This window comes from Pagrus major, chromosome 11 (assembly GCF_040436345.1).
Source record: "Pagrus major chromosome 11, Pma_NU_1.0".
Classification (NCBI taxonomy): Eukaryota; Metazoa; Chordata; class Actinopteri; order Spariformes; family Sparidae; genus Pagrus; species Pagrus major.
The window spans coordinates 11709887-11727399 of record NC_133225.1 but is presented as its reverse complement, the minus strand read 5'-3'; the positions used below and the strand labels follow the sequence as shown (position 1 = coordinate 11727399).

Below are 17513 nucleotides of genomic sequence, written 5' to 3'. Positions count from 1 at the left end.
TTTAGGTTGACTGAGTTTTTTTGCAATCCATCCAGTCTCTATCTCCTTCTTTTCTCTTTCCTTTATTCTGTCCTCTCACTACTGTGTGCTTCCCAGTGAAGTACAAAATGTCTATAAACGTATTTTGTCACTCAATGCATTCCCTGTGCCTCCAGGACACAATGTGAAGTTCAGTAAAACACTAGTCTCATAACAAGCCTCTATATCAATTATTTTTGAGCATCCAAATAGGTTCCACAGGGCATAATTTGGGCATAAAACATAAACACAACAGACCTCAAAAACACTGTATAAAAATACTTACAAACCTTCAACTTTGTCCCATTCAGAATTCTCAAGGTGGATAACAATGTGGGAACTGAAACTAAACAAAATGAAAATGCAAAAAAAAAAAAAAAGATCATAGAGGAGGAACTCATCATTGGCACTGTATGATGGAATCGAATGGAAGGAGAATAATAACAGTCCCAAACAGACCCGAGGGATTCCAATTTCCACTCTCATTACCCAGTAATGGTTCAGGCATTAGTGAGATGAGGTGGAGAGAATGTCAGGTCCGGGAGAAAAAGGTTCCCCTCTTAATGCTTTTGGACACAAATCAGCGGCATCCGATGAATTCTTATTGAGGCATTAATGACAGAGGCACACCGCAATATACATCCTGCAAAGTATCTACACTGTCCTTGGCTGTTGATGAAAACGGTAGTGTTTACAGTAGGGTCGAGCTTTGCAGGAGTTTCATTATTTGTATGAACTGACTTTGGCATAGTGACACATTGCCCAAACTGCTGCTACAAGAACTGTGATATTCAGGGTTAGAAAAGAATGGACTGATATTTTGATTATGTGAGTTTTGATGGATTTACATTTTGAGTCGTATAAAATTCTTTCTTATTAACTGGCAGTGAATTTTAATTTCTAAGATACCATGGAACACTTTCAACACATGTTACTACTCACATGACTACACTCCATAAACCAATTTTTACTTCAGAAATCTGCTGTAGAAAGACAGTGTCTCTTCACCAGGTATATTTTTATTAGATCTTGTTGATTCACTAATCTTAAAGCTGCATTAATCAATTTTTGGCCACTTGGGGGCAGACAAACAACAAAACAAGCTGAAAGACACGCAGCCCTGACATGTTATTACCCTATGAAGTTGTTATGGCAGACATGTTAGCAAACAATTGGATTACACTGAATGAGTTGTATTGAGCCATTCTATGTTTTCCTTTTTTGAGATACTTATTACATTTTAAAACAAGTCCCCGTCTACTTCAGTTGATTAAGGAGAATGCTGCAACCCTGTTTTGTTGTGAGGCTCCAGAAATGTGTTGTGTCAGAAACCTTGAAACTTCATTTTAGGGACCTTTTTTTGCTGAAAACTGTTGCCAATAACATCAAACTGAGGAGAAAGTTAAAGCCAAAATATTTTGTTAAAAGAGGCTAAAAAGCTCCATTTGAATAAATCATTCTCTCTGAGTTCATCACTACGAGCACATTACCTTACTACTTCACATTACCCTCATTTGAGGGAGTCATTTGATTCACTGTTAATATAAAAAAAATATTGATTAATGCAGCTTTAAATTAAACAGTCAGACATTTCCTGTAGAAATCGATGGCTTGGCTGGAACCAGACAATTTGTCCCGCAGCTGTAATTTCAGTATGAAGGATATTCATTGTCTGGGGAGCGCATGTTTAACTGTGGGGACTATCAGAGGCAAGGAAGACTTATAAAAGAGGCCAGCTAGATTCTGAAAATGCCATTTGTATTTATAAATATACTCATTCATCCACATATATATCAATAATTTGGGGGAAAATATGGCTTTAAATACTGGAATAAATTGTACTGAATATAATTAATAGTATCGCTTATTGAATATTATCCAATTTTGTGCAAATTTGGTCTATAAAGTTTTTTAAAAAAAACAAGAAAACACACCATTTTAAAGTTCAAACCTTTTATGAAACCACAAATATTTTGCCTTTGCATTGTCTTTTACAGCTAGCCAACTGACAAAATGTGGTAGATACAGTGATCAAACCGCATTAAAGTGCCAACTTCTGATGTCTGAAGCAGGTCCCTAATTTTCTTTTAGTCCCATCTGACTCCATTTAATGAGGTGAATGAAAGGAGAGTAAAGCAGATATGCCCATATGTTGTTGACTATGTTGTGAAATACAGTAAATAAAGGAGTTGGAGATGGGAAGATGCTACTTTACCACTACTGATCTGTGCAACTACTATGGTGTATGAGTAGAAACATCTCAATGCTGCAGATTCAAAAGTCACCATACAGACTTTATTATGTTAGAACAGTCTCCTCGCAGATTCTCCTGGCTGCCACTCACTCAACATTCATACATTCGGATAGTCAAACTGGAGTGGGTAGAGAGAAGAGGAACTGTATGAGAAAGAGCAGAAATCCCCCCGTGTTCCTGCAGTTAAGTCCCTCATTGAGTCACTCCTCCAGAAGATTTAATTAAGATCACAAGTTTGAGGATAGCCTGGATCTGACTCTGACGTGGTCTGTCTCAGGAATGCTCGCTATAGAGTCCTTCTTGGGTAGTCCCGAGTCCCCCACACCCCCTACTGCCAGCCCTGCACCAGCCCCAAAAGCCTGCATAGAACCAGGCAGGGATGCTACAGGGAAGGCACCCACAGACATCTGGTGGGGCAGTACCACCCTATGTGGTATTGCACTCCGGACGCCTGTGAGACCTGCTGGGATCTGAGGGGGTCCAATGGAGGTGGAGGAGACTCGTGTAGACTGGGGCGGACTAGGGGCACCTGGTTGCGCCAACTCATGAGGCAGTGAGGGCTGAGAGGCTGACAGTGCCCTGGCGTCTTGGCTCAGACTGCCCATTTGCAAGGAATGGGTACTCTTATGTGTGCTAGGCCGGTGTGCAGGGCTGGCTATGTGCTGCTGGGCTAGAGAAAGCTGGGAGCCTGAGATGGGACCGGCTAGGGCACTGGATCCATATTGGAATGATCGTCCTCCAACTGCCAGTGGGCTCTGGACAGGGGGGCTGGTCAAGAGAGGAGCAAAGGCACCAGAAGCAAGGAGTTGAGACTGCAATGGAGAGGCTGAGACAGGGGTGGTGACACCTTCAATTACCTGGAATCTCCTCACCATCCTGGGGGACTGCAGGTTTCCTGCTCCCACTGAGTTCCCTTGCATGGGAGCACAAAAGTTCATGGCTACGGCCTGCTGCAGAGTGGCAATTGCCGAACTATGGGGCTGGCTGGAGGAACCTGGATGAGGAAAGAGCCCACCATGCAGAGGAGGTGTCATGGACATGGCCCGCGGTCGCGGTGCGTCAACTTGCTGAACCATCTCCCGATCATATTTAACAATCTCCTGGATCATCTCATTCTCACGGTTGTTGAAAACACCAGAGTTCAGATCATGCTGAACTTTGTGCATCAGGATTGAGTTCTTCTTGCCTGCAATGAGATGGAGACAGAGAGTAGCATTGTTGCTGAAGTAGATGCTATTAGATGCAGGAATAGAAAACCAGCCTTAGTTGTACATGTAAAGTTTGCTCCCATAGCATTATCCTACCCTCTCTTATTCTTAGTCAAGTTTTACAAAGAACAGAAATAACAGCTTTATCGTTTACCTTTATCTTTCATTCTATTCCTGGCCACGGTGGATAGAGTATCCTAGAGTATCCTGTATATGGAACTATCTGATGTATTCTCCACACACAAAATCCATCACCAACAAACACACAAATACAGAGAGAAATAGAGAGCTTCTTATCTTTTGTACTAATTCCCTGTTAAATAGACATGCCAGTGTTTTTACAAGGCAGTGCTTTTGCAGAGTCACCACAGTGCTGACAATGTGAGAGAAAGCATGTCTGTTGCCAAAGGGTTTGTTTATTGTACGCCACACATGACATCTACGGATGTACTTACCTGTATGTGATTAGATCATACATTTGTCTGTGTGTGTGCACTTGTAAATGGCTTGTGCTTGGCATGCATTGGTCTTCTGGGAGAAAATAATACTTATATGGATTTAACTAAGGCTATATCAGTATGATTATAGCCATCTAACAGGCCTTACTATTGCGTAACCACCCACAAGTATGAAGAATGAGAGACAACTGATGCTCCGGCCGCATAAGCTGCTAGCTCTGCCCTCAAACAAAGGATCAGCTACGTACTATAGGAGGAAGTAGCCCCAGTGAGTGGTCAGTTAATCACAATATTCACTGGGACCAATCGCTGTTTGATCAGGGCAGCTCAGGTTCTGGATCATCCCTGCTAGCCATATCCTCTCACATGGCAAATGCAGCCTCAGTCTCAGCCTCTCTCCGCTACATTTAGTTGGCCTTACACCTGGTGCTCATATTTTTGGATGCCATTTTTGCTGTTGGAAACATAGTTACAAGCAAAGAGAAAAAAAAATGTTCCTTTTGAGAGGCATCGTGTCCCCTGGCTTCTCATCGGCGTAGATGAAATCTACACTGAATTAGCCTGTAGAACTTTCTTGACACCAACTACTTTACTGTACGAGTCAAACAACAGCGCTGGTGTCTGAAGAACAGAAGAATAGATTTTGCAGTGGGAGAACTCGACTTTTTCGCTCAATATAGGACACAGGGGAATTTATTGCTTCACACTGGTTTGCACATCCACATAAAACGTGGAAAAATTACCCCCTAACAACTCAGATGGGACCTCAACAACACAACATAACATCAAGCATTGAATGATTCACAGATATTTTGCACTTGTGACCTCTTACCAGTATGTTAATCTTTGGAGCTATTATCAGGATAGACTCCAGAATAAGGTCTGAAGTGTACTGGAGCACAGGGATTTAGGCAACAAACTAATTAAAGGATTTACACTTTGATGCTTTGTGTGTCTTCATCAAAGTCAAAAGTCTGTTGAGTCTGATGAAGTACTAGATCAGTCTCTCTCCTGGTACTATATTGCTGTACTCTGAGAACAATGGACAGGTTGTCAACTCCATGCAAAGGAGTTTAAGCGCACTGAAACTTATTCCTTCATCTAAAACTTGGGAGCCTCTTGAAGAGCACACTTCAGACAACAACAATAAGTCACAGTTTCCTTCTTAACTTTCTGATCGACTGGATGTGGGGGGTTTGTGGATTGTGCCTGAAAGCAGAAGCGCATTTGAGCAGGTCATACTTTCCAGACTGACCTCCTTGTGTTGTTCAGTAACTGGCATACTGTAACACCAACCCTTGACTGTCATATTCCTAAATTATTTCTTTTTGAGGGGGATAGAGACGCCAGTGAAAGAAATGAGTGCTTGCGTCACAGAGTTGTGAGGTTCAAACTCCATGGGGGTTGGCACTCTGAGCCTACCCAGGCTCGTACCAAGCTGATGGCAGGGCTGAAATGTTGTAATACCTAGAGCAGCCAGCCAATGATGACAATGATTTGAAAGGTCTTTGCTTGACAAACCCTGATCGGTAAAAAGGCTGGGACCAAAGACAAGATTTCACCTTCTTGCTCGCCTTCTTTGCTGCACCCAGATGATCCACCATCTGCTATACCTTGGGGACAACCATGAACTCAGGAGACTGGCATGTAGGGAAGTGTGCATGTGCAACTTGAGTAGCGCATATAGCTCTCCTGAACTGCTGTCACTGGCGCTAAGCTTTGTTCTCCGATGCAGCAGGCAGTCTAAAGAGCTAGGATGTTAGTCAGCACAACAGCCTGAGTGATACCCATGAAACAAGGAAGGCTGGTGACGAACTTCTTCCTCTCTAACACTGTCAGCTGCTTGGCCAGAAGGAGAAGGATGGGAGGAGGCAGATCAGATTTCAACCACTTGTGACCCCCTTGCATGTTGCACTGGTTCCATCTGTGGACACACTTTGGAAGACGAGGCTTGGTGATGAGGTCCTCTATCAGGAAGTTGAGGGAGAAAAAGACTTTTGAGTTCCTCCTCAAGGAGTACCGCAGGGTTTTGCTTGAAGAAAAGGCATGGGTTGTTCTGAGTACACTTCCTCCTGAAGAGGCTGGAAACTGGGTGTCTGCCTCTGTCTGGTGGCAACAGCTTAGTGGCCAATTTAGTCACTCATGGATGGCAAACAGATTCTAACAGGTGACACTCAAGGGTGACAATAACTCACTGATGGCACTTCAGGGTGAGCCGAAAGGGAACCGGGCCAGCACAACCTGATAGGGAGGTTCCAATACAGAGTTCAGTGGAGGTTAAGGAGCCTTTGAGAAGTGAGAACCTTTTTGAAATTGAAGCGTTTGGAAAGCTGAAGCTGTCTCGTTTGCAAAAGGCACACATCCGCTGCCTATTCATTACCAAGTAACACCTCCACCCCCGCTTGAATCAGTGCAATTTTTTCCGCTGGTCTTGTGTGACATTGTTTACAACTTGACGCATTAAGGGTATGTGGACAATAGACGAGGGATTAGCCCCACTCAATGTAGGAATGGCTCACAGGTCAGAGACTGTTTTCATGAAAATGTATGGATTGGTGCAGGAGCAAACCTGGTTCCATCAAAATGAAATTATGGTCTGTCAGGCTAAACTGATCTTAAATAAGCACTCCTGGTCACAAGTGCTCAGCAAAAAAATATTAAGTGGTGGGTTTTTTTCCCCTAAAGATTGCATTGCATTGCACTTGATTTTAATGCCCCCATCTTATGGAAACACATTCAACAAACACTGTTTACATTTGAAAGAAACAAAGCCCGAGTCTGTATTTACATTTCATATTCTTTACATAACTTCTGACAGCCCTCTCAGTGCTCCCGATTCTTATTCTGAGAAACACTGTCGACACAGCTAAACAAAAGAACACATTATAAGTGATACATATTCATCAAATGCACATGTAGCCCACTGGGAATATTTTGGTTAGGTCCTAAAGCAGACATGTCAGTCTCCCTCCTAATATGTGAGCTGACAGACTGAAGGCTGCTCATGTGTGCAATCTGGCTGCTATGGCAACAGCTGGCAGGTGGCGGAGCGAGGGCTTTTGTAAACACGTGAAGTGTGGTCATGTGACAGGGGTGTGACATCAGCAGAAATATGTTTCTCTAAATGCTAACAAGGGGATCCCGCCACTCTGCTAAGACAAAGTGTGTGTGTTCTGCAGTCAAACCAAAGATGTTCAGACGCAGTCACTGCTAAGCAATCATTTTAAAAAATCAGTAAATTCATCTAGAGACACGACGGAGGTACAAAACGTGACACTTTCTGCCATGATATTCAAAAGTGTCACACATGTTAAATAGCTGCTCTCCAAAATGGCAGATATCCACAGGAAGTAATCAACTGGAGTGACAGATTTACACTTGAGAAACTACATAATAAATGATTCACAGCCATGAATACATTTTCAGCCTCGACTGTTTCCCTTCATCAAACACATTGTCCCTTTGAGGATCATTCATACAGTATGTCACAGCTGTCAGATAGTGTTTTGACAGAGACATCACGTTAATGAAAAAAATACATTTTCCTTTTGCTTCATTTCATCTTGTCAGTGACTCATATGAAGACACCAAACCTGTGCCGATTATCAGTGAAGTATAATCATCTGAGGCGTAACAGGAAATGTATTTGTCCTGAGCCTTCACGGTACCTACGTCATGGTGAACGCAGTCATATGAAGAATAAGCCTGAAGAATACATCAGCTGTGTGGAAAAATTTTGGTAAGCGAGTTGTGGGTTGGAGGAGGATGGCGTGTACGTTGAAATGCGTCGAAACATGCTAACATGCATTAAATGGCATCACCCAGATGTGTCAATCACCAGAGTGAGGCAAAAATAAAAACAGTCCAACAAGTTATTCCCGCTGTTTTTAAACAGCCATTAGTTGCAAAAGACATTACCAAAGCTACTGGCATTTACATCACATTTATATTTGTTTTTTGTTTTTTTTTATCAGTCGTGCTTAAAAGTAGGACCTATGCAACAGTGTATGTATCTTCACTGTTTACTGCTTAATGCACGTCAAGCTGTGCCAGCTATCTCGGGTGGAACAAACTGTAACTGTTGAAAATGAATGAAAATAAACCTCGCCTTACACATTATGGGACTATTTTGTTCCTTTTTTGTCTGTTGTACCCAACAAGTACCCTTCTTCCCAAATGAACACAAAAAAAAACAAAAAAAAAAAACATAACAAAACAAAACAGGATCCAAATTAAATCTTTCGCATTTTGAGTAATTTTACAAAGGTTTTAACACTTTTACATACCAGTCAGCGCTTTCATATTGCAATACATTATATTCTTATTTGAAATTGTAATTATTTAAATTTATCCAGCAAATTATGTTCCATAATTGCAAAGTTTTAGGGATTTAATATAACTGTAGTTTATTTTACATTTTAATGATCTTAATTTATCTTCTGTAATCATAAAGTTTTTTCTTTTAAGATAATTCTGGTTTTGCCTTTCTTTGTTAGCATATCTCTTTGTTGTTGTTTTTGCTTTACTCTGTTTTCTATTCGATGATCCCTCAAGTAGAAATTAAAGTTGAATAAATGAATGAACATTGTGAAATAACATCAAATAAAGGCAACTGGTGTTGTTCTTGTTGAAGCAGATGGCCGTCTTACCTATCCTGTCCAATCTGTCTATGGCAACCGTCTCAAAGGCCCTCCTCATCATGGGATACTCCTCCAGCACCTCATTGAAATTGTCCACAGAGAGAGAGTACAGGCGACAGTAGGTGTCCGCTCGCACACTGGCCGTCCGTCTGCCACGGGTCAGCAGACAGATTTCTGATGGGGTGAAAAGATAGACCAGACACATATCAGGGTGTCGGACAGTGATAGTAAAAATAAGGCATTTGTTGTCAGGAAGATCATATTCTTTAGCCTCAGCTGTTTCATATGCATCAACACTAGCAGTGAGGAATTCATACCAAATTAGGTCAAGAGTTCACTCTGAAAATCATTTTAGGAAACTGAATGTGTAACTGCAAGACGTATTGGTCCAAACCTTCAGTGTATTTTATTCTGTACAACACATTTTCCTTGAGCAAATGTGTGATCAAAATGAAACTGGTTTATGCGTGAAGTTGTTGTGTGTACTCAGTATGACCCACTGACAGTAAAACTGAGTATTCCCTCCAGCACTGGCACAGCACTGACAGCTGTGTGAGGGAAGGACACTATATTTGGAGATGTGCAACTAAGCTTCATTATATTCAGTTGTTCCCCTTCCCTTCCCCTGGTATCTTCTTCTTCTACAGGCTGGGGCTGACTGTTGTCTTGACAACCATATGCCCTCCTTTTCCCCTGCCTAAAGGTCGACCTCCCCTGACTCTCTGTGGGAAAGGGAGAAAAATAACGAAAACGCGAGAAGACTCCATTAAGGGCATGCAAAGGGGCAGCATACTGGAACTGACTGGAACCCGTCTGTTCATGACTCTCCAGCAGCAAACGAGGCGCTGCACAAAGCAAACCCACACAACCCTTCACGTATCATTAAAAGCATAAGTAAGTGTGCAGTGTTCATTGGAGGAATAGTTTGACATTTTGGGAAACGAGATTCTTATCGCTTCCGATAGTTGGATGAGAAGATTGATGCGATGGAAGACTGAAACGGCCAAAATCAGAATAATGAATGAATAAATAAGTAGCTCAATGAATAAATAATATGTCATTAAATGCACCAAAATTAGTATTGAAAATAAGTGTAGGTAATGTGAGATAAATAGATATTCCTCTGAATATTTGTTGACCTTTGTATTAATTCCACTATTTATTTACTTTCCCATTTAATTTTCCATTGTATTTATTAATGTATTAATTTTTACATGAATCTACATATTTATTGCTGCAATCTTTTCCCTTTGCATTAAATTAAAGCAGAAATGAATTTTTATGTCACATTTTATACATTTATTAATGCCTTCATTTATTTCACTTTTAATAAAAAAAAATGTAATTTCAATTTTTCTGGCAGTTTCAGACCTCCATGTGATTCCACTCTCCCATCTGTCCGTTACACTTGAGGCTACCGCCAGCAGCTGGTTAGCTTAGCACAAAGACTGGAAGCAGTGAAATAGCGGCACAAAAAGTGATAAAAGTGACTTCCTGGGATCTGTGCTGGTTGTCTGGACACCTCACAGCGATGGAAAAAGTCTACAACATGTTGATTAATACACTTTGGTGTAAAAGATGTAAAATCTTACTAAGCGAGTTTTAGAGGTGTTGGTCGGCAGATTAATTTACCTTTGAACAGAGCTAGGCTAGCCATTTCCACCTTTTATCCAATCTTTATGCTAAGCTCAGCTAACTGGCTGCTGGCTCTAGGTTTAGATTTACCGTCCTGACATAAGAGCGGTATTATCATCTCATCTCATCCCAAATCTCCAACAGTTCTTTGAAGTGAGATTAGCATAATGACAGGATCTTGGCCAGAGCTACCAGACGATTTCAGTGTTTTCACTTGCATATTAACACATACACTGTCTCTATACAACAGATGCATCTGTAAGTACATTCACATACACATACATAGACTTTTAGTCAGGACACAATGACTTTTTAGTATTTAAATGTGACCATGACTATGACCACCTTTTCTGCCTGTGTGATAAAGCATTTATATATCCACGGTAGATTAGTAGACGCTAGGAATTTGGTGATTCTGAATATAAAGCACAGTCCATAGAAAGACACACTTTCGTAACTTGTTTCTAAGTTTTCCTTCTTACCGAAGTTTTGTCCAGTCCCGTCTGAGAAATTAATCTTATTTTGTAAAGTTGTGGAAAAACTCCCCTCAGAATCCATAAACTGCCCCAAACGTCTTTTCATAAATTCTCACACGGGATCTTCCTGGTTTTACAGAACACTAACCATTTGCATATTGCAAGCATCATTAGTGGGAAGCGCTGGGAGAGGATAACTAATGAAACCACCGGGGCTGCCTTAAAAAGCTGTTCAAACCACTGGGCATCCACTCGGAGCTTGTAGATAGGGCAACTGTCATCCTCAAATATTATAAAAAATATAGAGAAATACAGGATGGCTAAAATGAATTTTTGCTGTAATTTCCTTTACCCTGAGACGCACTGCGTCAGTTTCAGTTTCCTGTTCTCATTAGTAGAAAATATAATGTCCAAAATTCTCTTTTTCAGGTTTACCGCCTGATTTGTTCACATGGAAACTCATATAACGCATTCTTTTCCTAAGACTCATCCTCTAGATTCTGAAAATGCTTGCCACTTCACAGATAATCAGTGAACTACATAATCCCCTCCATCTGTTCTCAATCTAAATTATTTTAATTACAAAACCCAAAAGTGAGTTTGAGGGAACATATTGTGAAAGCATTAGCAGTCACACCAGCAGTAACACAGACACATGCAGCGTTCGACTGTACAAAACTCAGTTTCCAATATTTTCATCAAACCCAATTTAGGCTCAAAAAGTTATTTAATGAACAAATGCTGAGTAATGTTAAGTTTGTGGCTGCATTGTTTTGCCAGACAGCAAAACATGGCCAAAGGCTAAGCTGCAGACTCAGCTGCTTTTTACAGCCGTGGAAAATTGTTTACAAAGCTCTGTCTTTTCCTAAATGTCTTAATACAATAATGGAGCCGATCCAGCCGGAGTTTACTGATAAGAAATGTGTGCCACTGCCAACAGTACAGGCCACGACATGTAAAAGGCAGGAAATACAGTAGTAGATGGAGCAAAGTCGCCTGACATAACCATCTACTTCCTGCTACTTACTAATAGACAGATTTTACACACACATACTCTGCACTGCTCCGCACTGTCGTGTTTAAACCATGTTGTCCCACTGCTGGACCTGTGTGTGAAGACAGAGCTGTCGGCACAGACGACTGAACGCTCTATGCTTGACATTACAAATGGCCCCATCATCACTGTCGGGCTGTGCTAATTAGCTGTTATTAATTGCATGTGTGTGTGTGTGTGCCGTGTGTCCGTACCACTCCAGCAGCGCCCAGGGCTGCTGGCACATCAACATTACTGCCCGTGAACTCTGATCTGTTGCTGCGGCCCACCCCATGTTAAAAATGCAGCCCGAACCATCACTGCACGAGTGAGCGAGTGAGTGTGTACACGCCCGTCTGTGTGGGTTTATTGGTGGCGATAGCAGCAGGGGCACTGTGTGTTTTTAAACAGCCACAGAGGAACAACAGCCTGGCAAAGTGGGACAGAAGTGGCTGTAAGGCAAGACTGCACAAGAAGTCCGAGTGAAATGTCAGGCTGCTGTTTCCTGCTGATTCTTGTTTAAACAGTAGACACACATCTGTGATATCACTGTGGATTCTACTGGGAAGTGTAAAAGACATACGATATGCTTAAGGCAGTGATAATACCACAGTATGTGTGATTTTTACGACTCTCCAATCTGATAGGTATGTGGTTTGTTTACTGTGTGGACGTCGTGCGTCTGACGTCTCGTCGCATCAGATGCTCACACGCAGTTAGGACACGGTGTGAGGTCGACTAGGACATACCTCCAAAGTAGGAGCCGTCCAACAGCTTCATGCCCATGTTTCCTTTGGTCAGGACGCTGACCACCCCGTGCTGGATGAAGTACATCTTCTTGCCGATGGTGCCCTCTCTGACGATATAGTCTCTGGGCTGGAAGACTTCGAATCTCAGTTTGGTCAGCATGGCCGTCACAAAGTTGGGATCAGCATTGGCAAACAGTGGCATGGAGGCCACCAGCTTACGGCAGTTGAAGTTGACGATTTCCTGAACGGTTACAGGAAAGAACGTGGGATTGTGATGTTATATTGAATGTTGTAAGATTGTTGGGCATGCATGTTAAACATTGTCAGTCTGTGTTTCCATCAGAATCAAAGAACAAATACTAAAACTAGTGATTCCATGATTGATTCAAGTAAACACAAACAAGGGAAAATATAACTGTTTACTTTAAAAACCAGATAATGAAAAAAAATTCCAGATCAAACAACCATTTTTTTCTCTTGTTTAACTACCTTGAGGGACCCTGGCACAGCTCCACTGGGTACTCTCCCTATTTTTCTCTTCTTTTTCTGTTACCTGAAGCTGTCCTTGAAGCAAGAGGGCCTTGTTTACTGTAAACTGAAGTAAACAGTTTCCGCTGGCAGCAATAAAAACAACTTTTTCTAGCGTGGGAACATAGAGACTATGTGAAAATCACTCTAAACCCATCTGTTCTGTGTTAAATCTAGCCATTTCTGAGTGAAAACTGGGACAAACCGATGACTGCACTGCCTAGAAAGTGAGTATAAAATAGCTGAGCATTATAATGCATTTATTCCAGTCCACTTACTCGATTGGAGAGTTGAGGATTGTGTGTATTTGCGGGTGAACGAACACATTTGGTCGGATGCATGTGTGTTTTCATACCTCGCGCAGAGGCTCATTAAGCTCCTCCAGGATGCTCTCTTCATCAAACATCTTGCCCTGGTATCTGTGCTCGTAGTAGTCATGGATTTTCTGTCGGAAGTCGGCCGGTAGTTTGTGGAACGACATGTACTGCTCCACTTGTTTGTACTGGAGGATGGAGAGAAGCAGAAGCATCAATAAAAAACAGCAGCTCTTTTGTTAATTGTGACGAGAGGAAGTTTGAGAAGTTTGTCTGAAGTTACAGCAGCTGTGTCACGCATTTCTAACGTCTTCCCTAATTGACGTCTTCTCAATCTGTCTTATCATCGATGTGTTGCCGAGACGTACGCAGCTCTGCAAACGTGGAGATCCTGTGACACATTAATACCTTGTAGCTATGAGACAAAAAGCTGTGATGAAGCTGTTAAGGAAACATGACAGCTGTGTTGAGCCCATGAGGAGTCATCACGCTTTACTGAGTTTAAAGGAGCGGTTCTCAAACCTTTTCTGGCATGCCCCCATCAAAAGGCATGATCAGTTATTAACAATGATGGGGGAAGCAACTAATAACAAATGATCCTACATGAAATGTTGTGAACTAAAGGTCAGCACAAAAAGCATCAGCAGACTCTTGTTTGTTTGTTTTTCCACCACATAGACCGTTTTTATTCAGATTTTAGTTTTCCTCTGGTCATTTGCTCCTGCAAATCTTAAAGGGCAGCTCCACCAATTTTCCACATTAATGTGTTATTCCATGCATCCTTCTTCCTTTTATAAACATGGCGCCTGATGTCACTAAGTTGCAATTTAGCAACTGAGTGACATCACTAGACGGATTTAATCAGAAAAGGCTTCATAACACTTTTTTCCAAATGTGCAGTTGTACTCTGTCATTATCTCTCTTTCACACTCGGCGTTGAAATTGCTGGATTTTATCAGACTGTAGGAAAACACATCTGTTATTGTTCAGTATTTCAGTTTTAATGAGAAAAAATATATTAAAAATATAGATCTGTTGTCCAGAAAAGAAAGACACAGTGACAGGTACATAATTAAATCCAACCAGGGGGCATTTGTGTACTTGAGATACTATTCTGAGAAAGGAAGTTGCTTGTTATTTATGTTGGAATTGATAAATACGCAACTATGAGGCTGGGGAAAAAAATCACCCAAGTGATTCACACCATCACCACTGTTATGTTTATCTACATGAAATGCAGCCTGAATGTCCACTTCTCTCAAATCATTATGACGCTCCATAACACATTTCATGCCTGGATTCCCTGTGGAAATAGCAGCCGCTCGATCTACTGTATAGCATCTCTTGCAAGGTGCAAATGCATGGCACTGTGTCAATCTGGGAATAAATCTGGCTATTATTGCACATACACTGTACACAAATGCCTTTTGGGTTTGTTTTATTTATACCAGGAAGATGGGACATTGTATGTGGTTTCACGCATCAACAACTTCCTGTAAACAGAAAAATACACCCTTACTTATACACACAACAACAGCCTGAGGGCGGAAAAGTGGCCACAATAACAGATGCCCCTGCATTTAGTGGAGAGCTGTTCACTTCCTGTTTTATCAACAGCAGAAAGATGAAAAACAGATGTAGGAGCTGGTACACAAACATGTGAGTAGGAAAAAACATGAATGAAACAGCTTTTTGTGACAAAGACAGAAAAAGCTGTTTTAAGACTCAATCAATCGATCAATACTGTGCAAGAGGTGCAACGAATCCACGTGGCGCTGTTGTCGGGGCGCCTTGAAAATGTTACATAAGGTCTCCCAAGCGTGTGTGTTTGTGTGTGTTAAGCAATGTGAGTCACCCCACTGTGGAATAAACTGTCAATTGGATGAGTAGTAGATTTCAAACAGAGGCTCAAGGGAGGACCTCCCCTGTCCAACGCCACGGACAACGAGACGCAGCACAAACACAGAGCTCCGCTGTGATTGTTAGTTAAGTACTGCTCAGACAGCCTCGGGTAATGACACTTAGAATTCTTACAGGGCCACTTACCGGCAGTGAAAAATAAATTGATTGCACCCTGTCAAGCAAAGCCGCCGTTGTTTACAGCGTACCTGTGGTTTTGTGACGTCTGTATTAATCAGCGGTGTTATAATTCTTCTGCCTTGAACCTCTGAAGCGAGAGCTGTCACGGCTGTCAGGTTTCATTGTTTTAACCTCGGCTGAAGAATGACACGTTCGAAAAACTGAGTATGACAAAATAAGAAATCGTAACACTTTTCTAGTTGATTTAAGTTCAGTAAGTGGTTAATTGACTGTATACAAACAATCAAATGATTTTAAAATCCATTTATTCAACAACTGTTTATTGTTAGGTTGCAACTGATGTTTAAAATACCTTGTAAATGATGAACTGTGTAGTTCATCTAGAAACATTACTGTGATGTGTATGTGATGTTTCTTTACATGATGAATCTTTATAGCTGCTTAATAAATGGTAAAAAAGCATTTTGTATGGAAGCATATTGCTGCCACACAAGGGGAAAAAAATAATAAAATAAATAATAATTTATATTGTAATAATGTCTCATTTACACGATTTGATTATGTTCTACTTCATGCTTGGGTTGAGAAACTGCAAGATTTTGCGGTTACAGAGCACGATGGATGACATTGTGATTATGTGTACAGTGAGGAGGATTTTAAAATGCATCAGGCTTTTTGTTAACAGTTAAATAACTACTAACTTATGTCTAATTAATTTTACATTTAACATTTATTAATAATGGTCAGTGTTACTTAAGTATATTTACCGATGACATCTTTCCCATTATCAGTTAGCTAACCATCAGCCCCTGAAAAGTGACTGACACATGCTCATCTGACATTTATCATGTCACTGATTTGAACCTGAATGAATGAGAGGGGAAATAAAATGCAGACACCTCCATACAGTCCACAAGGGGTTAATTAATGACTTCATGAGTATATCAATAGTCCACATACATATAGACCTATACAGTATATGGTGGATTATTTGAAAAATCAATTGATAAGATAAGATTTTGAGATCAAAAGTATGTTTTGTACTAATTCAACAAATTACCTGAAGGCCTTTTCACCAGACTAATGATAAATTATATACTCTGTCATACTGTACATGTCTGTGACAAAAGAAATCCAATTCTTTAATCATCTAGAGTGCCGATACCTTCCTGCCTGTGAGTCTGGACCAGACAGTAACGATTTATAAGGACACACCACGTATGGAGGACCAGCGAGGCCACTGACAATGACCTTGCTTGTAACAGCCGATGACACATGCATGGGATAGGATGGCTCGCTGTCCAGGAAATTACATTTTGTCACACTGTAAGGTGACATATGGGTTAGAGAAGAAAATGGAGGCTTGACCTCAGTGGATTGGGTGACACGGCAAATCACAGCGTCCTTAATACGGCACATACTGGCTGTCATGGGAGGACATCATTAATTTTGTTTCTCCACCGGAGGATTTTCTCTCCATAATATAAAGCAGTGAGAGTTTTTTCCGAAAGAGAAAAACTTGGGTTTATGTAAGAATTGCAATGTAATTTGTCCTGTTTTTATACTCCAGTGTGATGTACTGTGTATACAGATAAATACTACATACACATACATTCAGTACAGCATGACCTTACACGTGATGAAAGCAGATCACTTACTTTAATGAAACGTGTAATGAGATTACACCCGTGAAAACAATTTACTGCACCCTCTTCTTTCTTATGTAAAATTTTAATCTCAGTCTCATTCAGTTTTAACTAATTGCCTCGGGACCATGGTTCATTTAGCATGAAAAGCCGTGGCAGCACTAAATGAATGATCCTTACAGGTTGTCATCGTCAGCCATCTTTTCAGATTTCCTGCGCATCCTGACAGTAAACACATCATCCAGACGACAACAATATGAATATTTTTCATATTGTTTTACCTAAGTAAAGTTTTACTTAAACTCGTCAAAGTCCTCCCCGTTTGCCGGTGTCAGTCACAACGAAGATGCAGTCGACTTTCAGAGAATCCAGATCATTCGCTCAAGCGTGGGGATAAACTGGGTTGCGACGATTAAGTGTTTCCTGCCTCAGCATTCAGCTTTTCGCCGTCTCAATTAAACTGAAGCGACATCTTTCCCTCCCTCATTCCCTCTCTTCTTTAAATGTGCTTGTC

The 17513-nt window shown here is 41.2% G+C and overlaps 1 protein-coding gene across 1 annotated transcript in view; it reads right to left on the bottom strand.

The window, feature by feature from the left end:
* Window positions 1-2435: 2435 nt before the first annotated feature.
* hcn2b (hyperpolarization activated cyclic nucleotide-gated potassium channel 2b) overlaps window positions 2436-17513 on the bottom strand; it is a 42271-nt gene continuing 27193 nt past the window's right edge. Inside the window, exons 5-8 of the mRNA XM_073476752.1 lie at window positions 13355-13501; window positions 12472-12712; window positions 8588-8752; window positions 2436-3458 (exon numbers count right to left, since the gene is read on the bottom strand). Coding sequence (XP_073332853.1) covers window positions 2500-3458; window positions 8588-8752; window positions 12472-12712; window positions 13355-13501 — 1512 coding nt within the window. The 3' untranslated portion in view covers window positions 2436-2499. The remainder of the gene's footprint in view (window positions 3459-8587; window positions 8753-12471; window positions 12713-13354; window positions 13502-17513) is intronic.